The sequence below is a fragment of the Centruroides sculpturatus genome, unplaced genomic scaffold, assembly GCF_000671375.1.
Source record: "Centruroides sculpturatus isolate CEXI.00-Female unplaced genomic scaffold, Cexi_2.0 scaffold35, whole genome shotgun sequence".
Lineage (NCBI taxonomy): Eukaryota > Metazoa > Arthropoda > Arachnida > Scorpiones > Buthidae > Centruroides > Centruroides sculpturatus.
The window spans coordinates 1,375,100-1,400,532 of record NW_019384311.1 but is presented as its reverse complement, the minus strand read 5'-3'; the positions used below and the strand labels follow the sequence as shown (position 1 = coordinate 1,400,532).

The window sequence follows — 25,433 nt, the reverse complement described above, 5'->3', positions numbered from 1 at the left end:
TATTTGTTTATATAGAATGTATAGAATAGATATAGATAAAGTAATAATATTATATATAATATTAATTTAATTTAATCTTATATAAATTTTTTGGTTTAATTTATGTGACATTCTAATCACTTTACCATTTTTTTTATTTATTATCATCAATTTTTATAATTTATTCTAAAAATATATATTTACTATTCCTTCCTTTCAATGTAATTTTTGGATCCCAAAGCATCAATTATTTTTAAGTTAAATAAACATATTTTAGCAGAAGCACACAAAAAATTCATCTCTATTCTACACTGATTTATTAGTCATACTTTTAGTATAGTGGTTCTTATTAATGTTTTCTGCTCTTCACATCCCTTGAATTTTTAGAATGTGCTCTCAAACTCAGGAATAATTCGCAGGATTAAGTCTGTCCTATTTTCATATATTATTATTTATTTTATTTAACTTTTCAATCAAATAGGTGGAAAAAGGTTGAGAATTCAATTAAATTATCTCCTGAAAAAAGTGTCACATATTTGGGAGAACACCTCAGGTTAACTTATAATCTCAACATTGTGTATAAGATATGGATTTTTTTCTAAGATTTCATATTTACTATATTTATTTTTACATTAATAAAATAGGAAATAACATTTTTTGACATAAATTATAGAATGTGATTTATAAAAAAATTAAATATTTAATTTTATTTTTGTCTATTCATATAACTTTAATAATTTTGATGATGTTTTTTGTATAATTTTATATTTTACAATTATTTAAATACAAATTTTATAAATTGAATTCTCTTTTGCAAAAATTGAGATACATAAATCTTAAAATCTGAAAAATATTATTTGAAATAATGAATTTTATAAATAAATAAATTGATTTAATAATATAGTTTAAATAATAATTTTATAGGTCTGCAATGTGAAATTAATATCAATGAATGCGAATCCAATCCTTGCCAGAATGGTGGAGTTTGTGAGGATGATATTAATGATTTTAAATGTATCTGTTTGCCTACATACATGGGAAAATTCTGTTCTGAAATCTTCAATGCCTGTGCATCAGCACCTTGCATGAATGATGGCATTTGCCATACAAGGATGCCATCGACTGATTTTTCCTGCAGCTGTCAAGAAGGCTTTACTGGTAGTCACTGTGAAACAAATATTAATGAATGTGAAGGAGTAAATTGTCCATTTGGGCAGGAATGTGTTGACCTTATAAATTCATATGAATGCAGGTAATGATATTACTACAGTACTTTTGTTTTATTATATAAATAAATTTGGATCACTTTGGACTATTCTTCTGTTTTAAGGATACATTTTTGAAATACAAAAGTATTTATTACTGCTCTATCTCAACTTTTAGACATAAAGCAATTGATCAATTTAAATTAATTTTTATATTTAATGATCAGAAAATATTCATATAATAATCTCATATGTTTTAATACTGTATATTTATTTGTGGAGTACTATTTCATTCTACTTTATTAATTCATAACTATTCATATTTTTGTATTATGTTATAATATTTATAAAATAATTAGTTACAAATTTATTACTTTTCATTAAATGAGGACTTTATGGTTGTACATGCTATTCTCAAGCATTGACATACAAAAACCTTTATAATGCAGCCTTTTAATTCAAAATTTACTAACATTTTCCGCCATTTTGAAAAGCCCTGATGAAGACTTTTCAAAATAGTGGAAAACAGAACAATCGAATGATTCTGATTTCAAAACTGGTAATTTGTTCTTGAACTTTTTGAATTTTCTTATATGTCTAGTGTGCATGCTCATATATAAATAATTACAAACTATATTGGTACTTGTACCAACATACACAAAAAATATAAATAAATACATGAATAAATAACTAGCTAAAATAAAATAAAAAGTAAATAAATATGTAAATAAATACAGTCAAATACATAAAACCATTGTTAATATAAAGAACACCATAGTGCTTCTTTAATTGCTCATCCCTTTATTTTATAATAGAATATTCAGATTAAGCTTACTCTCCAAGCTGCTGAGATTTTACTGGACTCTCAAAAATTTATTGCTAATCCTTCCTGGTATGTCTTATATATCTGTCATGCTTCAGCATATTTCAAGTGCCTTTTGTCTTGAATCTTTTGTATTATTTTAGCCCTTTCCCAATCCACAGTGACTTCTGTTGGGTCTGCTATAACGTATGTTGCTAGTGCAGTGTCTTTCTTTTAAAGATCTCCGTGTGGCTCTGATGTAGTATAGCTCTTTTTGTTGCCTTTCGTCTTGTACTGATATTCTATATATTTCTGGAATCAAGCTCTGGTCTATGTCTTCCTTGTCTATGTCTAGCATTTGGTATACTGTGGGATTCCTTTTAAAAATTATTTTTTTGTTTGTTGCTGTCCCTATTTCTTTGTAAATATTGCTTAGAGGTGCTATGTATTCCATTACAGTGTATTTTTTTATTCTTTCCCACTTATTACCTTCTTTATCATCTATTCTTGTTTTGTTAATAATTAAAATAATTAAACACCTTAGTATTTCCAGCAACGAAGTATTTAATAAAAATAAAAACGTTTTCGACTATATTTAATAGTCTTCTTCAGTTAAGCCACTTTAAAAAAAAAACGAACGTAAAATAGAACGCAAGCAATACAACGGTTACAACAAAATAAAAATAAAATAAAACGTAAAAACAAAATTAAATTACAATAAAATATTAAGAAAATTAATCGTGGTAAAGAATTAAATTAAATAAAGTATTAAGAAAATTAATCGTCATGGTAAAAAGATTTCCATGCGAAAGATAGACTTTCTGCGTCTCTATGGTTGATGCATCCTTTGTTAATATGGGCCTTGTAAATTTCAAGTTTTTCAATATGTTTAAGTACTTGTTTGTTGGTGGCTGTCCTAATTATGGATGCTTTGTCCCAATGTACATTAATATCTTGATGTTTAGCGAAGGCTGCAAGGACGGTGCTATCCACGTTTTTAGTAATAGGATACTTATGTTCTTTAAGCCTCTGTTTTAAAGGTCTTGTAGTGGCACCAATGTAAATGAGATCTGAATTAAAATGGCAGTCACCTAAAGGAATAGAATAAACTCCTGTCCTATTATCACGGTTTCCTTTCTTCTTATCATTTCATCTTACATACGTACAATAGCTGTGCAACAGGGATATCGTATAAGTGAAATTAATGCTCTTATTGCTAAATTTTGTAATCAAACAAATAAGCAACCTACAACTAAGAATCAAGGACGAAGAGTAGTTCTCAACTATATACCTTTCCTGCAATCGATGATTAAAAAATTATCTCACAAGAATAATTTAAGAGTTATTTATTGTCGTAATCCTACGATTTATAGAATTTTACAAAATGATAAGAAGAAAGGAAACCATGACAATAGGACAGGACAGGAGTTTAAAACAGAGGCTTAAAGAACTAAGTATTCTATTACTAAAAACGTGGACAGCACCGTCCTCGCAGCCTTTGCTAAACATCAAGATATTAATGTACATTGGGACAAAGCATCCATAATTAGGACAGCCACCAACAAACAAGTACTTAAACATATTGAAAAACTTGAAATTTACAAGGCCCATATTAACAAAGGATGCATCAACCATAGAGACGCAGAAAGCCTATCTTTCGCATGGAAATCTTTTTACCACGACGATTAATTTTCTTAATACTTTATTTAATTTTATTCTTTACCACGATTAATTTTCTTAATATTTTATTGTAATTTAATTTTGTTTTTACGTTTTATTTTATTTTTATTTTGTTGTAACTGTTGTATTGCTTGCGTTCTATTTTACGTTCGTTTTTTTTTAAAGTGGCTTAACTGAAGAAGACTATTAAATATAGTCGAAAACGTTTTTATTTTTATTAAATACTTCGTTGCTGGAAATACTAAGGTGTTTGATTATTTTAAATATTTATATTCCAGTAAGTTATTTTATTTTGTTAATAATGGCCTTTATCATATTCTGGTAGATACCACATGGCCTAGCTAGTTCTTTGATGTGATCTAATTCTTTAATTCTGTCTTGTGGTTTGCTGCAGTGTGTGTAAGCTCTCTTTATAAGTGCCCAGAACGCTGCTATTTTATGGCTTGTTGGGTCATGGGAGTTCCATGGTATAAACAGTGGATTATATGTCGTCTTTCTGTAAATTTGTGCTGATTTCCCCTCCTTTCTCTACTTATATTGATAAGTCTAGAAAATGCATACTTTTGTCATTCTCTTGCTCTATTTCGAGCCTTAGGCCAAACTTGTTGGAATCAACGTATCTGATAATTGTTGAATGTCTGGTTTTTCTTTCCATATAATCAAGACATTGTTAATATAGCGTGCATATACTACAATGTGTGCTGCATATTTCAGTGATATTGCTTTCTCTAAAGTCCTTAGGGCCATCTCGCATAATGTTCCTCAATAGGTCTTCCCATTGCCACTTTTCTAATGTTTGTGTATGCAATTCTATTAAAGTTAAAGATCGAAGAATATGTAGCAAGATTCTAGTATTTGTTCTTTCATATTTATTGCATTTCCTTATCTTGCTCATTAGGAAGTCTCTCAGTTAGCAAAAACAGGGCTCTAGTTTGATTGAGGTGGACTTAAAATGGCAGTCACCTAAAGGAATAGAATAAACTCCTGTCCTATTATCACGGTTTCCTTTCTTCTTATCATTTCATCTTACATACGTACAATAGCTGTGCAACAGGGATATCGTATAAGTGAAATTAATGCTCTTATTGCTAAATTTTGTAATCAAACAAATAAATTTCGGTTTTGTGTGTTTTGCAAAACCGAATAATCTAGGAACTGATGGAGAAGCGACTACTGTCATCTTCATTCCGAGTTGTTTTGCAACAGGTGTGTTAGAAAAGCATTTGGCTCTTGCTTGTAGTTGCTCCAGAGCATGTGGATAGGCAGTCTGGCGTTGCATTTCTTTTATGTATTTTAATAAATTTTGAATTAAAAGGCTGCATTATAAAGGTTTTTGTGTGTTGATGCTTGAGTGTTAATTAAGTGCAGTTAAAGAAGAATGTACAATACATGCTATTCACTTCATTTAAATCATTAAATACATTGTAAAAATTACTAAATATAGTTTTAATTAATCTTGCATATTTTTTTATTCATTGTGTAATTTATTACTTTTCCTCATTAAGCTTAAATTATGAAGTATTATAGTATTTTAATTAAACATGTACTAATGTTAAACATATTAAGTGCTGACTGAAATTTCATATACTTCAAGGGGTCAAATGAACTTAATCATTCAGAATATATTAAGTATAGTGCATAATAAATCATACAAAAGTATTTAAATGTTTGTTAATTTTTCATATACCAATGGCACTTTATTTTGTCAAATTCATGGGTGTAATGTGTGTTAAATATAGACAATATCTAGTTTTCAGTGTGACAAATTATTGCTTTAATATTAAATATTTAGTAAAAACTAAAGTTCTGAAGTAAAGTTTTCATGTATTTTTTTATTCAAGCAAATAAATAATATATTTATTTTTTTAAACAGGTGTCCTGTTGGTTTTACTGGACCTGACTGTTCAACAAATATTAATGAATGTTTAAGTAATCCTTGTATAAATGGAACATGCCAAGACAATATTGGAAGTTATACGTGTATTTGTCCGAATGGTGTTACTGGAAAGAACTGTGACGTTGATATTGATGAATGTTCACTATTACCTTGTAGAAATGGGATATGCCAAAATTCTTTTGGATCGTATCATTGTTATTGTACACCTGGCTTCACAGGAGATCAGTGTCACATAGAATTTAATGAATGTTTATCTATTCCCTGTCAAAATAATGGCACTTGTTGGGATGACATAAATGATTATCGATGTGCTTGTATACCAGGATTTACAGGAAGGCATTGTGAAATGGATATTGATGAATGTCAAAATCAACCTTGTTTGCATGGTGGTACTTGCCAAGATAGGATAAATACTTATAAATGTAAATGTTTGCTTGGTTTTACTGGAGTGAATTGTGAAATCAACATTGATGAATGTGAATCTTCACCTTGTGTAAATGGACAATGCATTGATTTAATAAATGAGTAAGTAAAACTTTTAATTAATGCTACATTTATAAAATTTAAGGAAAATATTTTATTTTATAATTAATTTTTTAAATTATGCAGTAAAAGATTTTTTACCCTTTTGCCCTTTATGGTGATTTTAAAGGGTATAAAATATATTTGTTAATTCTAAAGTTGGAACTATTTTCTAAATGCTGAAATTCACACTTTCTTCTCACTTTCCAGCAATTCACTGATTAAAAAGGAACTAAAAAAAAGGCTATAAAATTATTTTTGATTTTGTGTTCTAGATCATAGAACTAATCATTATATATAATTACAGAAATGTAAATTAATAATAATTAATAAAATTAAATTATTTTAGATGAATTGTAAATATCATTTAGGCTACTTATAATTCTTCATTATTATTTTTGTTTTGACTCTCATGTCTTAATTTTCTTATTGTTTCTGTTAGATATAAAGACTGTCCCATAAATTTGGAATCATAGGAGACAAACAGATCAGATTACAATATGGTCTGATCAGCCTGTTAAACTCTTTGGTAATTTCATACAGACTGTAGGACCTACTATCAAAATGACTTGAATTTGTTCCTGTGTACTCGGTGTCATGCATTGTGTAAAAGAATAAAGCCACACTACCAAACACCAGAGTAAAGTTAATTATGTACCTCAAAGCCTGTTACCAATGTGAAATTAACATTAAAAAATGAAAAATTGGATGTCCACAAATGTTTTCAAACCTTCCAAATGGTTCTTCTTCAGGCGGCGATGAATTTCCTTTAGAACGCCATTAAAAAAGAAAAAACATTACAGTAAAGCGTTGATTATCTGAAAGAATTCCAGTCGGCAAATTTAAATTTTCGCCAGTGCTGTGACACTGCAATCTTTGGCTATATCTTTGGCTACTCAAATATTTTACATTTTTGATACTAAATTAACTTCTGAAGTATAATTTTTTATTGTTTTTATATTTTTAAATATATTTATTTTGTTTGTACAAAATAAAAAAATAATTTTTAATGATATGATAGTCTTTGTTAGGCTTAACATCGACGAAAATTCAACACAAAGCAAAACGCAATGGAGAAAAATTTCAACATCGGATATGTTAAACTATTGTTTCGTACATAATCGATTATTCGAAATATCAGTTATCTGAACAACCCCAGTCCCCAATTGATTCAGATAATCGACGCTTTACTGTATTCGAAATTTGAATATGTTTACCCAAAGAAGAACCATTTGGAAGGTTCAAAAATGTTTGTGGAAATCTAATTTTTTGTTTTTTAATGTTAATTTTACACTGGTAACAGACTTTGAGGTATGTAATTGAATAAACAAAGATCAACATAACTCCTGTAGTTCTAGACCATGGGACATTATGTATATTTTTCAATTATATAATTTTGTTTTATTTTTGCTTTAATAAAATTTAATGATTTCTTACATTAATTAAAAATGTATATTTTGTTATGAATTAGAAAATTTTAATAAATTTTTAACTTTCAAATCTAATTTTTTATATTCTTGAGTATAATTTTAATAGATAAATAATTAATTGAATTATATTAAAGTATATTGAAATTTTCTCAATTTTTAATATCTTATTACAGCTTATTTTTACTAAATTATCTAAAATCATTATTAGACTGTATTTTTCTTATGTTACATTATATAAGAAGAGACTGTCTGAACACAGACTTAATTTTAACAATATTTTTAATGATTATTTTATTACACCACTGCTAAACCTTTACTTCCGGTAAGATATAATAGATAAAACAAACAAACATTTTTGATCTTATCCAAGATCTGCTTCAGGTTTTTGGGTCAATAGAGTTCCAATTATGGAATGCTAAGATTCGAACATTTTGAAATACAAACTTTTTAACAAATTTGGAATTAAGAACACTGATTTGAAATAATATAATAAATTAATATATACAAAAAATAGACAGACGTCTCCGATGTTTTCTTATTAATGTGGGACCATCTCCAAAGGGGAATAATAAGCATTGATTGTGAATATTATTAGTATTGCTCCTCCACATGCATATCGCCAAGCATATGATATCAAGTTACTGTCCTTGAAATTAATACACCCCTGTCTGGCTAGCTTTGTATATCTCCAGGGTTTCTAGGGCCCTAATGTGGTTAGCCTGCACCTCAGGGTCAGTTATGTAGGTAGACAAGGTGGTGGAGTGCCTTTTATCGATATCGTACTTGTGTTCCATGATTCTTTTGTGTACTGTTTGGTCAACTCTATGTAGACCAAATCCCTCTGGAACCTGTGGTCCCTGATCATGGAACACAAGTACAATATTGATAAAAGGCACTCCACCACCTTGTCCACCTATATAACTGACACTGAGGTGCAGGCTGACCTACGAAACATCAGGCTTATGAAAAGATCATTCCGGACTGATCACATTAGGGCCCTAGAAACCTGGAGATATACAAAGCTAGCTGGATGGGGAAGTGTATTAATTTCAAAGACAGTAACTCAATATCATATGCTTGGCAATATGCATGTGAGGAGCAATACCAACCATAGTCACAATCAACACTTATTATTCCCCTGTGGAGATGGTTCCACATTAATAAGAAAAGATCGGGAATGTCTGTCTATTTTTTGTATATATTAATTTATTATATTATTTCAAATCAGTGTTATTAATTCCAAATTTGTTAAAAAGTTTGAATTTCAAAATGTTCGAATCTTAGCATTCCATAATTGGAACTTTATTGACCCAAGAACCTGAAGCAGATCTTGGATAAGATCAAAAACGTTTGTTTGTTTTATCTATTATATCTTACCGGAAGTAAAGGTTTAGCAGTGATGTATGCATATACTGGTAATTAGTCTAGAAGTTTGGATTATTTAATTGTTAATTTTCTTCATATACACAACTTTTGAAATAATGATTTCCAAACTTTTCAGGTTTTCTTGCAATTGCTCTGAAACAGGCTATACTGGAAGTTTGTGTGAAATAAATATTGATGATTGTGAATCTTCTCCTTGTCAGCATGGTGCGACTTGTATAGATGAAATAAAAAATTATCATTGTAATTGTTATCCTGGCTTTAATGGCAGAAACTGTGAGATTGATTTTCCTGATTGTGATCCTAATCCTTGTTATAACAGTGCACTTTGCCTTGAAAATTCTAATCAAACACTTTATGAAACAAATTATCTTGGCTTTTTTTCTGGATTTTCTTATGAAAATGCTAGTGGATATCGCTGTTTTTGTCCTCAAGGATTCACTGGTCAAAATTGTGAAGTTGATATAAATGAATGTGAAGATAATAAATGTGTAAATGGAACTTGCATTGATGAAGTTAATGGTTATCACTGTCAGTGCTTACCTGGTTTTGAAGGAATGTATTGTGATGTTGAAATAAATGAGTGTTTGAAATTCTCACCGTGCAAAAATGATGCCGTCTGCACTGATCTTATTGCTGACTACAAATGTGAATGTCCTTCTAGATATGGTGGAAAGAATTGTGATATTGAATTACTCGGTTGTATTAATAATAAATGTGAAAACGATGCTAAATGTATTGCATATCTTGATGATAACAACAATCATAAATATTTGTGTGAATGTCCATTGGGATTTTATGGAAAGTATTGTAATATTATAACAACTGTGTCATTTGAGTCACTTCAGCAATTTAGTACAGTTGCAAGAGCAAATATTCCAACATATTGGAAATTACCAGTTACTGTAAATGACACAATGTCTTATAACCTAACATTTCAATTTAGAACAACATTACCAACAGGTTTACTTGCTAAAGTATCAACTGATCATGCATCTTACATTGTTTATTTAAATAATGGTGCAATACAACTTGATATATATAATAATACTCATTATTTTAATAGTTTATTCATTGCCAATATGTATATTAATGATGCCAAATGGAAGAATGTAACAGTAAGTTTAACTCCTTCAGTTATTATATTTAATGTAAATGACGATGAAGAACAGCTTGCCTTTAAGAATTCTTTGAATTTTCATTCAATAATTCTTGGAGGTCAGATGCCAGGAATAATTCAACCACCAAATAATTCATCAGATATACCAAATTTTATTGGTTGCATTAGAGAAGTGAAACTCAATGACAGAATTTTCATACCAGATGATAAAAGTTATGATTTATCAGGTGGAAAAATTGGCTGTAATCGATCGAAACAATGTTATGAAGATACATGTGAGAATAATGGTCAGTGCAGTGACAAGTGGAATGTATACTTTTGTAAATGTCAACGATCATTTTTTGGAGTTAGATGCAAGTACAGTGAGTAAATTTTTAAAACTTTTATTGAATTTTATTTTTCTTATTGGAAATAAGTATATTTTATTCAAAACATGTAAGATATGTTAATAATAAGTTCTTGTTATTTAGACAAATTTTAAAATTTGTTTAAATTTTTACTTCTTTGTTCAGAGCAAGAATCTGAAAATGGAGTTGATAATTGTATTCAGTGAAACTTACATAGTTGTTTTTTCAGTAGTCACACTCAACAAGAAGTACTCTTTAAGAAATTGGACTGAAGAGGGGCAAAAAAAATGCTCAAAATGCATATCCCTGTATGAAAAAATATCTCTTGTTGAGTGTGGCTTTTAGTAGAAACTACTGCATAAGTTTCATTGGATATACAAGTAAAAAGAAAGTGAGTGGAAAAAGAAACAGGAATTGATAAGCATCTCTTTATCCTTTAATAAATTTTTATGACTTTGTCACATATTCAATGTATCTTATGTGTTTTGAATATTAAAAGCTTAAGAAGTTTGAAAAATCATAAAACTAAAAGTGCAATTTTTTAAAAATTTTTAAAAATACAATAGACAACCTTTAAAAACTATCATTAAAAACAAGAACACTGAAGACTAACAGCTTTGATATTTTTTAATGATACTTTGCTATTTAAAAATGTTTGGTGCACAATATCACATGCTTTTAATGAAATTATGTTTTAAAAAGTTGTATTTTTACAAATTTTAAATTAAGTGTTTGAATATCCATACTACGATATATATATATATTTTTTATATCTAAGTTGTAAACTAATTGATCTTCAACAAGCCTAACGATAATATGCCCGATATCTCTGTATAGTATTTAGTTCGATTTAATTAAAATTGTTATTTATTTGTTACTATGGAGTCCGAGTAAGTTACTTCCTCGTCTCTCTCCTCACCTCTACTCCAAATCCAATCGCTCACCCGCTACCGCTCGCGAATCTTTAGACTTAACGTCGCGATTTCCGAGTCCCCTAGAGACTCGGTGGTGTCATCCTGACAGGGCGCCAAAGAGGTCCCGACCCTATGGTCACATTTTGAAATCTTTATTTATAGAAAGTCTCTGATGCAGGTGAATGAATTACTTCCCAACCATATGTGTATATCAGTTTTTTTATGTAACTTGGACCATGTTTTATTAAGTATCTTACAAATGCAGCAGTTAACATATGTAACTTATGTAAACTAAGTAAGAAAAATACACCATACAGACAGCTTTGAATTTTCACAGGCCACAGCTTAACATATTTTCTCACAATTTGTAGTGTTTTATATTATTGGTTTGTTTTGTAAAATTTTGTAGATTTGTTTTTTGCACTCATCAGAAATTATTTTATGTAAGTCCAGATCTACATATGTTGGAGTTACATAAAACAGTCTGTCTCTACTTATTTTCTGTAGGATTTTTAAAATTTTTCATGTTTAATTTTCTTTAAATGAACTACTTAATTCTATAGTATAATTTATTCCTTAGAATAATGGTTAATTTTATTCTATTATCCTGGAAAGTATTTTTTAATATGCATTGATCTACAAAAACAAAATTGCTATAAATACATTATAAAATTACAAAAATATATAGCTGTAATTAAAATTAATATCTGAGTCTTATCATTTTTACTTCTATTTAGCTTTGTGCTTTTATTTAGTGTTATGTTATGTTATTTAGTGTGGTATTAGCTATCTCACTAAAAAGTAAATAAAACAATTTAGTCTTGTTGAATATCATAATTTCCTGTAGATAACTCATGTATAACCCATGCCAGCAAATATCTCAAAGAAAAAAGTAGATAGAATGGAAATAAAACTTTTATTCTACTTGATCTCAGCAATATTCATCAAAAACATGACAATTTTTAGTATACATTTTAGAAAATATCATGTCAAACATTTCTTCTTCTTTTTTTCATTTAATTTACGTAGCAATTTACTATAGATGCAATTATATTATAACTGAAATGGAATATTTGAGAGAGAATGCTTCATACGTGATGAAAAAACAAATGGCTGCTGACTAGTAAAAATTTTTTTATCATTTTACTTCATTTTCATTTTTATCAAAAGATGATAACAGTAAATGCTAAAATAATATAAAGAAAATTTAAGTAGGAAAAGCTTTTAGTATCGATAATATTTGTAGAATACTTGATATTTGGAGAGCTGCCTGGGGTCGAGACAAGTTCAAGATAGCAGTGTGATCATGTGATTATGATTGCCCTAACTATAAAGTTATCAACTTTCAAGATACAAATTTGAGTGTCTAATATCAATTAAAACTTGAATTAGCTTACAGAAAATAAATGAATGATAAGTGAAGATAAGGCAAGAAAGATGTGTGTGCAGTTGTGGTTTTTAAAAATTACCACTAGTAAGTTTAGACAAATGAAAATCTGTTGAATGAGTTTATAATTGCAAGTTAAAATCAGTAGATAATTCATACCATCTCATAATCTGCTCTCACTGTTAAATTGACNTTTGTATTATAACTGAAGGGGGGCATTTTGGAGAGAACATAAAATTTAAAAAATGAGAATGGATTGTTAGTTTCTGGTTTCAATTCTTTAGTCTTAGGTTAATAAATCTTAAATCATCCACATTATAGAGTAATGGAATAATAAAATACAATATTAGAATCTGCTTATTGTAACTGCAGACATTATCAGTTGTTTAATGATAAATTAACAAAGTTCCAAAGTGATGAAAATAAATATATTCTATTGTATGTATATAAAAATAACACCTATATGTGATTTCCAGCAAATAACTGTAAAGTTCTAACATTTTCAGCCGCTATTTAGAGGCCCTCATCAGAAAATAAAGCAAATAAAAAAACAGTTCTATCATTCGATGGAGAATACTTTCATGTTTAAAATAGCAATTTTAAATATTCAAAAATATGTTTGATACATGTCATTTAAATTTGAAATTTATTATTATAGGTTATACTCCTGTAACATTTAGTCCTAATAATTCTCATGGTTGTGCTAGTCTCCAAATTAATGAAAACGATACCAAATCTATGGAATATCAAGTTAATGTGAGCCTTATATTTAGAACCAGAAAGGACAATGGATTATTATTTCATTTAGGTTCTTCTCAATCAAATTCGTCATACTTTATAACCAATTCTTTGGACGAGACACAAAATTCTTATTTAGAAGCCTTCCTTAAAAGTAGCAAACTTCATATTACATTAAAAGTTAAAGGTATTTCTTCAAAAAATATTATTACTATTCCGAGGAAATTTGATGACGGTGAATATTATTTATTACAAGTAAGTTGATACATTATTTTTAAAAGTAACTTTTGATGTTATTTATTATTAACAAAACTAAATGTTTAATGAAAATTTTGTTTTAGATTGTTAGGAATAGCTCAGCATTAGTTGCTTACATAAATGATACACAAAGTGGAGAAGTTGTCTCTATTAATGAAACTGCACGTCTTGAAGCTAATATTTTGTATATTGGATCATATTCTAATTGTCGAAGACAGAAACGTGAAGTTTTTGATACGACTAATGATTTAACTACAATTCATTCGAGAGATAATGGCTTTAGTATATATTCTGGTACTAATACAGGATTTTTTAAAGGAATAATTAGTGACATGAGGGTAAATATTTAATAATTTATGATCGTTTTAAATATAGTAATACAGTTAACACACATACCTATTATTTATAATCATGTGATTTTTCTGGTTTTGTTCTAAGCAATAATTTTTATTCGTGGTTTGAAATTCCTATTTTTTTTAAGCTTTTTCCTGTTTTGTAAACTTAAATGTCTAACTTTTACCAAATTATTTGGTAATTATTTAGCCTCAATAGTTTAATAAAAGACTCTGGCTGTTTTGTTGGATATTTGAAGTAATTAAAACAAGTAGCAATTGTAATATTTACATAAATTCAGTAAATAGTTCCATTTTTCACAAATTATCAATAAAATTGTTTAGAAATAATATTTTATTCTAATGAATATATGTTAAAAATAATAATAATTTTTGAATGGAATTTAAAAATTAACAATATTTTACATTTAAGGATTTTTACATATAATGTTGCAATCTTACTCTATTTTATATAAAAAAATTCAAATAATTTTAATGTAGAAGAAATTTTAGTATACAGAGTTTGATTAACAGTATTTTAATTCATTATTGAACTACATTTGCTATAAAATTTATAGGTGAATGAAAAAGTTGTCGTTTTCTTTGATTTGCCAACTAATTCTTCAGATACAGTTGGATTTCCCGAAACCCTTGGGAAAGTGCATATGGAAAATGTAATTAAAGGTGTAATATCAGATGAACCATGTGAATTTATTTATCCTTGTGAGAATGGTGGTACTTGTAAAGATATTTGGAATGCTTATCAGTAAGAAAATATTTATTTAAATACTTCTTGACTTTTTATTATTGATTGCTTTTGATAAAACTTTTATCTTGTAATTCTAAAACTTGCTTAATAAGATTTTGTATTTGTAAATTTAATTATCAATAATAAAATAACATTATCTTTAAGAATAATTAATATAATGAAAGTAATTTATGAAATCTGTTTCAGTAAAGCATTGATTTTGTTTTAACAATTTGAAATTCCAATTCCATTAATGATAATAAAATAAAATGTAACTTAATTAACAAAACATTCAGAATTTCAAGAAGATGGAAAATATTTTTTATTAAATTAAAGATTAATGTTTTCAGAAGGTTCGTCAGTCTATCATCAGACTATTGTAGTTTAATGAATGTTCAAATTATAGGAATAATTTCTTTAAAAATGCTGCAATTCAAAAGTTCATTAAATTACATCCTTATGATTGAACGATGAACATTCTGAAAACATTAATCATTCATTTAATAGACTATATTTCTTGGTCTCTTGAAAACCTAAGTGGTTGTTTTGCTAATCAGTTTAATCATGTGGAGTCATCATATTCCAAGTATCATTTAATTAAATTTGTATTAATGGTAAAATAAAATACTTTTGCATGATTCAAGTGATGAACTATATAATAGAAAATATAATAATATTTTATTGCCAAAATTATAATTGTTTGGATCAACTAAAAAAATTGTTTGATTCAGTTGGAATAACTGAATTCAGTTGGAATAACTGAAGGGGGGCATTTTGGAGAGAACATAAAATTTAAAAAATGAGAATGGATTGTTAGTTTCTGGTTTCAATTCTTTAGTCTTAGGTTAATAAATCTTAAATCATCCACATTATAGAGTAATGGAATAATAAAATACAATATTAGAATCTGCTTATTGTAACTGCAGACATTATCAGTTGTTTAATGATAAATTAACAAAGTTCCAAAGTGATGAAAATAAATATATTCTATTGTATGTATATAAAAATAACACCTATATGTGATTTCCAGCAAATAACTGTAAAGTTCTAACATTTTCAGCCGCTATTTAGAGGCCCTCATCAGAAAATAAAGCAAATAAAAAAACAGTTCTATCATTCGATGGAGAATACTTTCATGTTTAAAATAGCAATTTTAAATATTCAAAAATATGTTTGATACATGTCATGATGCAGAGTTTAAAGCATAAAAATAAAAGAAAGACTTTCAATGATTTAATTCTTTACATGGTGTTATATTAAATAATAAAATTAAAAACAATAAATTCTGTGTGAATCTATAAAATATTTCCATGCTTGCAGTACTGTGATGCTGTCAGAGTTAATGCGGCATCCTTTCTTCTCAACTATATAGATTTCTAATGCTTCAAATGATTGTAAGTCATGTTGGTCAAAGACCTTGTGTAAAAGTGTAGTTTCATCCCAGCAGGGATGAAGCTACATAATTAACCTCAGGTTCAGCACAAAATGTACATACGCCAAATGTTGAAATTTTCCATGGCCATGTAGTAATTGTGGTCACGTATTCTGGCTTGCAGGATTTGTGTGTAGATCCTATGTACAGTAGACCCCCTATAATGCAGGTTCATATAATGCAGATTCGTACATCACAGTGAAAAAATTGCGACCGTATTCGTATAAAGATGTTAAAAGAGACTCTTAAAATGCAGTAAAACATCATCGCCAACTCGTGTCGCGACAGGATTGGTCGAATCTGGACCAATAGTGGACGAGCAGCCGAACTACTTACATGCTACAGAAAGTTTAGGTGGTAAGTTGAGTTTACTATTGTCTGTACAGTATGTAAATTAGGTACCGTAAGTCTAATACAGCACTAATTTTATACATTTCTTGTGAAAGAAGCATTTCTTATTCAACGGCCATAAAAATTATTTATATTAATGATGTCTCCAAAGGTGAATGAATTTTTCACAGAAAAATAACTTATCAGAAATCGCGGCCGCTGTTTGGTGCGCTGCTCTGCGACAAAAACAAGCTTAAGCAATGGTGTGGTCGAACGGTGCACACTCGGTAAGTAATCCTACAATTTTTTGTTTATAGCATAGTTTATACAGATTCCGAAAAAATTATACGTATTTTGGAAATGTTGAGTGAAATTAGTCTAGAATCGAATAATTTTATAGAAGAAAACCTTTCAAACAGCTGTAGTCCATAAACTGCATATATGCTGGACTGTGATTGGCTCATGTATTTGAGGATTCCTACAACGTGAAATTCTTATAAAGCAGAACGTATCTACCGCATTATAGAGGGTCGACTGTACTGTACAATACAACAATTATATGTTAAACTGTTCATCTTGTAATAGGATAAGGTATACACCCAGTGCTTTAGCATCTTTCATGTTATTCTTTGCATTAGATAAGAGGTGGAAAATGTTGGGTTTTCTCTTATATGCTAACATCAAATTTAAATCCCTAGCAATCTTACTGTAAAGTTTATGCAGGTATGGTTCAAAACTTAAAACTACACAGTCTTCTTTGTTAACATGCATTCTGGTGGTGACAAAATTAGACTGATGTGTGGAAGCCAGAGTATTGAATAAAGAATGACTGTACTGGTATAAAGAGGAGAATGTATGTATGTTTGTGATAAATTGTAGTTCTTAAGCTTTTATTTATTACACAAATTTTGATATCCGCTCAACTAACTGACTGCTATTAGCTTAAGAGATCAGCTAAGTTAAAAGAGAAACATTACAGTACACTGTTTTCACTATTTGTTTACTAAATTTTTTGTGTGTTTTTCAAAGACTTTTCATTATAAGGAAATTCATTTGTAAATTCTGTTTTATTAATGATTTTGTTCATTTGTAAATTCTGTTTTATTAATGATTTTGTTCATTTGTAAATTCTGTTTTATTAATGATTTTGTTCATTTGTAAATTCTGTTTTATTAATGATTTTGTTCATTTGTAAATTCTGTTTTATTAATGATAATTAATAGTTCATGTAGATTTAGTTATAATGCCAATTTTAAGTTTTTTCTGTTGCTATTTAAAGATTAATTTATATTTAGATCTGACCTTAATTTATTTCAGATTTCATTATTGCTTAATTTGAATATTTATTAATTTGCTAAATTATTTACAGATGTGTATGCACAGAAGATTTCAGAGGTGAAAATTGTTCTGAACGACAGCCATGTTCTTTAAATGAAACACAATGCCCTTCAGGTTCAAGATGTCATAATATGAATGAAGGTTATCAATGTAAGTAAATTATGTTATTTGTTATTATTTATTTTGTGTTTCTAGTTTTATCATAACATGTGACAAAAAATCTATTGCATAATATAAAGACAATAAATATTACATTGACATGAAGTAGTAAACTAAAACATGAATTTTTTGTCATTGGGAGAGATCAAATTTGATCTTAAGACATAGCATATACTATAATTTCATATGGATAACCTTTAGGTTATCTGATTTTAAAACATCAGTTGAAAAATAATTTATTTGCTGATTTTAACTAGCAATTTTATCTTTAAACTTACAAACAACTTAAAATTGATGTAATTAGATAATCTTACTTAAATTTATATTTTAAAATATGGTAATTTTTTGGTAATTCTTTCCCTCAATATAATAATTTTCAGAGAAGAATTATTTAGAAGGTTGTCAGACCTGTGTATACTACTGTAATACAATTCACATTAAAATTTTTTCTATTTAATTTTTTAAAATTTATTAAATCACTTAAATATTGTAGTAGAGGAAATTAGTAATACATGTTTTTCTGTTCTAATAGTTTTAAAACTTTGTAGAAATAACCACCTTATTTGTAATCCAACAATGTTAATTGAGGAAGGGGATGGTTTTTATAAAAATTCTCATTATAACAATAAATCTCTCTACTACAATATTTATTTAAGTTCTGCTAAATATCACTAGAGAATTGACTGTAATAAATAAAATTTATTATTTTATAATTATTCTAAATTACTTTTTCAGGTGTTTCTTCAGTTGCTTTTCGTGAGAATACATTTATACATTTGAAGCCAAAAGACTTAAAATCTATAGATAATATCACATTTCTCTATAGAACACTGGATGGAGGAAATTTAATGAATATTAATTATTTCAATGACAATTTATCAATTTCAATCTTGAATAATTCTCTCTTGTTGCAATGGTTAACTTTTGACAATGAAGTTGTTAATATTTCAGAATCTTATGATAATATTTCAGATGGAAATTGGCATAAAATGACAGTAACTTTTAAGGATAAAAACATCTCACTTCTTATTGATACTAATTTTACATTGGAAATAAAAAATGATTATGGAAATAAAATGTTTAATGACATAATATTAGGATCATTGCTTAATAATGATGGTTTTAGAGGATGCATGGATGAAGTCAGATTAAATAATTTGTTGTTACCAGTTTTTAAAACTAAAGAATATCCAAATAATGAATCCAATTTTCAAATCATCAATAATAAAAATGAGCATATTGGATGCATTCTTTGTTGGGAAGATGAATGTAAACATAATACATCTTGTGAAAATGAAATAGAATCATTTGAATGTAATTGTCGAAAAGGATATGAAGGTCGATATTGCCAAGATGATGAATGTGACAAAAAACCCTGCAAGAATGATGGTGTCTGTTACCATACATATGATGATGGCATTAAGTGCAATTGTTCATGTGATTATACAGGAGACAGGTAAGATCAGTTTAAATGTTTTTAGTATGTTATTTGTGATAAACTTGATTAAATAAATTACAAATAATAAATTAACTTTTGCAGAATACAAAAGCAAAGTATTCTTCATGATTTCTACTTAAATTTTTTTAAATTAATTATTAAATAAATAGTAACTTATTATTTTAAAAGCCAATTCATTATTTTCACCAAATACTTCAAATAATGTCAGTGGCATTAAATGCTGTAATTATTCAATAAAATTATCATTCAGTAAATAACTTATTGATTAATAATCAGTTTAAATTAATCTTGATTTAAACTGATTATCAATTGACAATTAATTCATATATTAAACATCCTGAAGCCTGATACATAGATACTCAACCAAACTATTGGACTGGATTGAAGCTCGATTGTTTCAGGCAATTGTTTGGTTGAGTAGCTTTTGATTTTTTGTAGAGGTGGTAAACTTAAAAGAAAAAAAAAAAAAAAAAACAAGACTGGTTCAGTTTAGAAAACCATAAACTGGAAATTATGCCAAATTAAAATAAATATCTAGAGATTTAAAATCGCTAGGTATTTATTTTTCTTCACAGGCCACATTTTCCTATCATTTAAATAAAGGTTTATTTTATGCAAGAGCTAAAATCTCTATTATTATCAAATTATTTATTAAAATTAAAGCATCTTCATTAAATAATTATTTTAGATTATTTGATTTCTTGATTGGACCAAGTGTTTTTTACACTTTTCTGCTTTGGAATGGTCTTTTAGTGTACAGATTTGAGGGAATACACTTGTTCTACTTTAAGCAGGTATTTCGTATTAATAGATATGTCTCAAGGACCTGTACTGAGAATGGAATTGGGAAGATCTCTCCTCACTATTAATTTATCAATAAATCTGTTTTGGTTTTGGAGGAAACTTATTGATTTATCAGATGATGATTATGAAAAATTGATATATACATATATACAAGACTTTCATGGATAAATAATAATTTTTTTGAAGCCATTGCCTGTTATAGTTAAAGGACTATTAAATAATATTGGACTGTCCTTCTTTAGTTATATGTATTTTTTAAGAGAAAGTTCATTTCTTCTTGATTGTCATAAATGACTTAGAGGCTTATATTGGTCATTATTTGAGTGAAAGGGGTTGGACTCTGGAACTTTTCTTAATGGAATGTGGATTTCAGTGCTGTATTTATTATCTAATTTGAGTTCAAAATAAAATCATTTGCAACACAATTTAGATTAAGTAGGTTTTCAATAAACTTAAATGGTAAAATAATGTCTTATGTGATGCTGAGTGTTCTTTTTGTGGAATGACAGTGATGAACCTTCTTGATTCTTGTAATATTCTTTCAGATATTTGAGCTGCTACAATGACATTTGAATTTTGTTATCAAATTTTTATTCAGTGACAGTGTTTGCCTTGTTAACATTATATAAATTATATAAATTTTTTGTTTATGTATTAACTTTAATGTAACAATGTTATTTAACCCCCCTTTGTAATAACACCTGTTATATCAAATAATGAAGATTGAGTAATTGATTTAAACTGATTATTAATCAATTGGTTTCATTTATCATAAATGAAACAAGAAAGTTTATATTTTATTTTATATAAATATAAGATCAATTTGGATAACAAAAAAATGCCAAACTTTGAATACTTTTCAGGATTCCAGTGATTCTATTCGATATAAAAAAAAATAATAATGAAATACTCATTAACAAATTAATAAAAATTTTTGAAACAGAAGTTACGTAAAGTTTTAAACTGCTTATTTTTTAGATGTGAAACAAAAGTAGATCATTGCCAAAGTAATCCTTGTCAAAATGGAGGAATATGTTACAATGTGAAATGTGAATTTCAATGTAATTGCACTGAGGACTATGAAGGGACTAAGTGTGAAGTACCAGTAAGTTTTTAAAATATACAAGTCAAAATTTTTATATTATCAATTTTGAGCAATTATAATTTTTAGTATTATTAAGTATGTCAGAAAATTTTATACTGTATTGAAATTTAAACAATAATTATTTCCTAATTACCAATATATATATATATATATAATATCTGTTAACTTACAACAACTTTTTACACCTGTCAGGTTATATCTTCATAAAAAATACTTTTTAGAAATAAAATATTTTTCTAATACACTTGAATGTTACTCTCATTATTGAATATTTGTATTCAGAAACTTTTACGTTGACTATAATTTTATATTGAAATAACCATTTTCCATTCTTTTTATGTTTATGATGATGATCTTTCTTCTTGAAAAAATGTGTGTATGCAATAGAATTACAAATTATCATTTAGGCTATACATTTTTCATCATATTTATCATAAAGCATAGACTGAGGCCCATGGAATGTGATTAATGATTTAACATCTTCCAACCCATTAGAAAAATTTTTGTTGAATCATCAAAGCTAGAATAAGATCTGGTATTACCATGTTGGTAAACAATCTCTTAGGTTTGATAAAACTGGAAATCTTTCTTTAGTTGCTACATGTAAATTTTCTAATTGTTTGGAAATTTTCATTAAACATAAATCAAAATTTTGAGTTTTACTTATATAAGTTATTATATGATACAAAATAAATTTGTCTACTGACTCCCAAACAACTCCTAATGATTTGTCAACCCCCATATTGATTGATTGACCCATTGTATTTACTAGTGATCGACTTCATTGCAACCCCAGATTCAAATAAGGTGAAATTTATGAAAATATGCAAATATAAGCAATAAAAAATTTAAAGTTTTAAAAAATTCAAACATTCTAATAACATTAAACTGTAGTTAAAAAAATAAATAAATAAAAATATTTGAGTCTGTACAGCACACGGTTAAACTATTGTTAGAAGTTTATAATAAATTCTACATTTCAAATTTATATAATGAAAATTGAATGTATATTATTGTGACATCATCACAATGCCAGGCTGAATTTTTAATGATCTTTTAATTTAAAAACTCACATAACTTCAAAATTCATATAACCAAGTCCTCTGGTCCCTAAGCTTTCCATATAGGAAAGCTTAGGAGCCAGATGGAGTTAGATAAGATTTTCATCTATTTAAATTTAAATTATTCTTGAGATTAACAATGGACAGATGACAGTAGGAATATATGTGTCTGCAATCTAAAAACTGCAGCCCAATAATTATAAAATTTTTGATAAGTTTTCAAGAACTTAATTTGGAGTGTTACTAAAAATTCACTAATTGAAATTTAAATTAATAGAACAACTTAAGGAAATATTATTGGTTTGAAACAAAAGTTTCTGGAATTTTCTATACTCATCAACATATATTTTCTATACTCATCAACATATACAAAAATATTTATTCTTTTGTGTATATGACATCTAGAAGTTTCCTGTGGATATGTAAATGAAGGGTGTTGAGGTCACAATCATAAATGATTGTGTGTCAATACCAACTTTTTAAATATGTCAAGTTTGCTAATATTCTCATGACTAAATTTGAACATGTGTGCTTTATGATTATTAATTTGGAATAAAAGCAGTTATATGGTAAATTCTTTGGCAAGAATGTCATCCCCAATTTTACAATATACAGTTGGTTCAGTAAATTGAAAGCTGAGCAATATGAAGTCTTATGTCAGTGCAAGCTTATGCTGTGTATTTGGTAGGATGTTGACAGACCAATTCATTGAGATGCTTCCATGGAATATCACTATAACTTCCAAAATTGACTGTGCTGGGCTGCAATGTTTGGCTGATGCCATTCACATTAAGTGGTCACAGATGAACAGTTTGTGCTTTATCAACACAATGCAAGACCACAGAAACAGTTGCATGATCTTGGTTGGAATGCTCTCCTTCAACCCCTTTATACTCCAGATGTTGCACCATCTGACTGCTATCTCTTCCATTCCATACAACACTTCTTGGATGTAATGCAGTTTGCTGATGATGAGGAGATGAGTATCACACTTGCAGAGTTCTTTAAGTTAAAACAGCCTTAGTTTTATACTGCAGGAATCTGACCTGTCCAATTGATGGAAGAAAGTGTTTGAATGTAATGGCAATTATTTTCTTGAATAAACTATTTTTTGTTTTTGAAACTTATGCATCAACCCAAAATTATTATTGTAAGTTTTGTGAAACTTTATTCTAGTAAATAATAATTTGTGTATTAAATGATCAACTGTTTAAAATGTAAGTTATAAGTTTAGAAAAGTAAATAAAGAAATTTGTTAATTATATATTATGAAAAAACTTTTTGTTAATCTGTATAATTTTCAAAAAAAATTTTTTTAGACAGCTTTCCAAAAATTATGAGATTTATCAATTTTTATTCTTTATTAGAAAATTAAAGACTGTAGAAGTAATCCTTGTTTGAATGGTGGAACGTGTATTAACACAGATCCTGAAAAAAGTTCTGTAATGGTAGGTTATTATTTATTTTAAAATACAAAGCGTGAAATATTGTAATATTCTATTATTTTTGTTTTTACTAGTTTATTTGCAATTGTCCACTTAATTATACTGGCTTAAAATGTGAAACAGAAAGAGATTTTTGTGAAAGTTCTCCGTGTCATAATGGTGGAACTTGTCACTCCGAATTGTCACTGGCTGATTTCAGTTGCATTTGTCCTAGCGGTTATAGTGGGAAAATGTGTGAAAATGAGATTAATGAATGCGAGTCAAATCCTTGTCAAAATGGAAGATGTGAAGACAGGATTGGAATGTACTATTGTCATTGTTATTACGGTAAATCATGCTAAAATATGAAATTTTTATGGTGGTGATTATATTTATATATAATGAATTATTTTGGTTTTTTAGGCTATAAAGGAGTTCATTGTGAAAACAGAATTGTTAAATGTAATGAAAAGCAGGATTTGTGTAATAATGGATCTTGTGAAGATCAAAATGAATCTTACAGATGCTTGTGTAAAAATGGGTTTCATGGAAATCACTGTAGTTTAGTTGATATGTGTAAAGAGAAAAGTCCTTGTGATGCAAATGAAAGATGTATACCAATTGGCAATGAAGATAAAAATTATTCTGCTTATGAATGCAAATGTGAAGATGGCCCTTGCACTGTAAGCATTTTTACTTCTTATATGTTACAATATAATAAAGCATAAATGTCATTGTTTACATTAAAAGTAATGAACAATTTGCAATAAAATTTATTATTCTTATCTAGGGTGCTGAAGTCGATTGGGCTATAGTTGTAGGAATCACAGTTGGTTGTGCTTTCCTCCTTTGTATTCTGATTGCAATCATTATGTTTTTGAGAGTTGCAAAAAAGAAGCGTGCGACACGCGGTACTTACAGTCCCAGTAGACAAGAAATGTATGGCTCGAGAGTCGAAATGAATCACGTAATGAAACCACCTCCAGAAGAAAGACTCATTTAGGAAATCCTGTTAAATATTATTTGTATTACACATTCCAGCCAAAGAAGTCGTGGGATTAATCCATAATAACAAAATTTTCACCAATCCATCCATTAGTTATTGTGGAATTCTAAATTTCCTCTGATTTCCAATGTTTAATTTTTGCAGAATTTATATAAGTATTTTATGAAGAGTTAATATTTGTCTAACCAAAGATTTCTATTCTATTATCAAAAAATGCAAATAAACAACGGATAGAGATCTAATTTTATATATATAGAGAGAGAGAAATATATTATTTATAAATGATAGTCATATATTAAAGTACTTAAATCATCACTAACTGTAAAGTTAAATATTTTTTTAAAAGTCTTGACTTCCTTTATAATGTTTAAGAATGAATATTTCCAAAATTCTTAATTTTTTTTATAAGTTATATTATAAGCACTTGGTGTTATCAAATATAATGTGTCATACTTAACTATGTCCAATTTCATTTTTAATAAGATAATTTTATTGAATTTTAATATATGTAAGTTATTATTTGCATTTTAAAATTCTGTAAAAAAGTATTAAATATCTTAAAAATACACTGGT

The 25,433-nt window shown here is 27.8% G+C and overlaps 1 protein-coding gene across 1 annotated transcript in view; it reads left to right on the top strand.

Annotated features, from left to right (window-relative positions):
- LOC111621806 (protein crumbs-like) overlaps positions 1–25,400 on the top strand; it is a 68,579-nt gene extending 43,179 nt beyond the window's left edge. The window contains exons 10-22 of the mRNA XM_023364056.1: positions 904–1,231; positions 5,540–6,088; positions 9,017–10,380; positions 13,325–13,659; positions 13,746–14,000; positions 14,573–14,760; positions 17,874–17,992; positions 18,737–19,457; positions 21,243–21,369; positions 23,798–23,878; positions 23,950–24,202; positions 24,278–24,537; positions 24,645–25,400. Coding sequence (XP_023219824.1) covers positions 904–1,231; positions 5,540–6,088; positions 9,017–10,380; positions 13,325–13,659; positions 13,746–14,000; positions 14,573–14,760; positions 17,874–17,992; positions 18,737–19,457; positions 21,243–21,369; positions 23,798–23,878; positions 23,950–24,202; positions 24,278–24,537; positions 24,645–24,857 — 4,793 coding nt within the window. The 3' untranslated portion in view covers positions 24,858–25,400. The remainder of the gene's footprint in view (positions 1–903; positions 1,232–5,539; positions 6,089–9,016; positions 10,381–13,324; positions 13,660–13,745; positions 14,001–14,572; positions 14,761–17,873; positions 17,993–18,736; positions 19,458–21,242; positions 21,370–23,797; positions 23,879–23,949; positions 24,203–24,277; positions 24,538–24,644) is intronic.
- Positions 25,401–25,433: the final 33 nt, after the last annotated feature.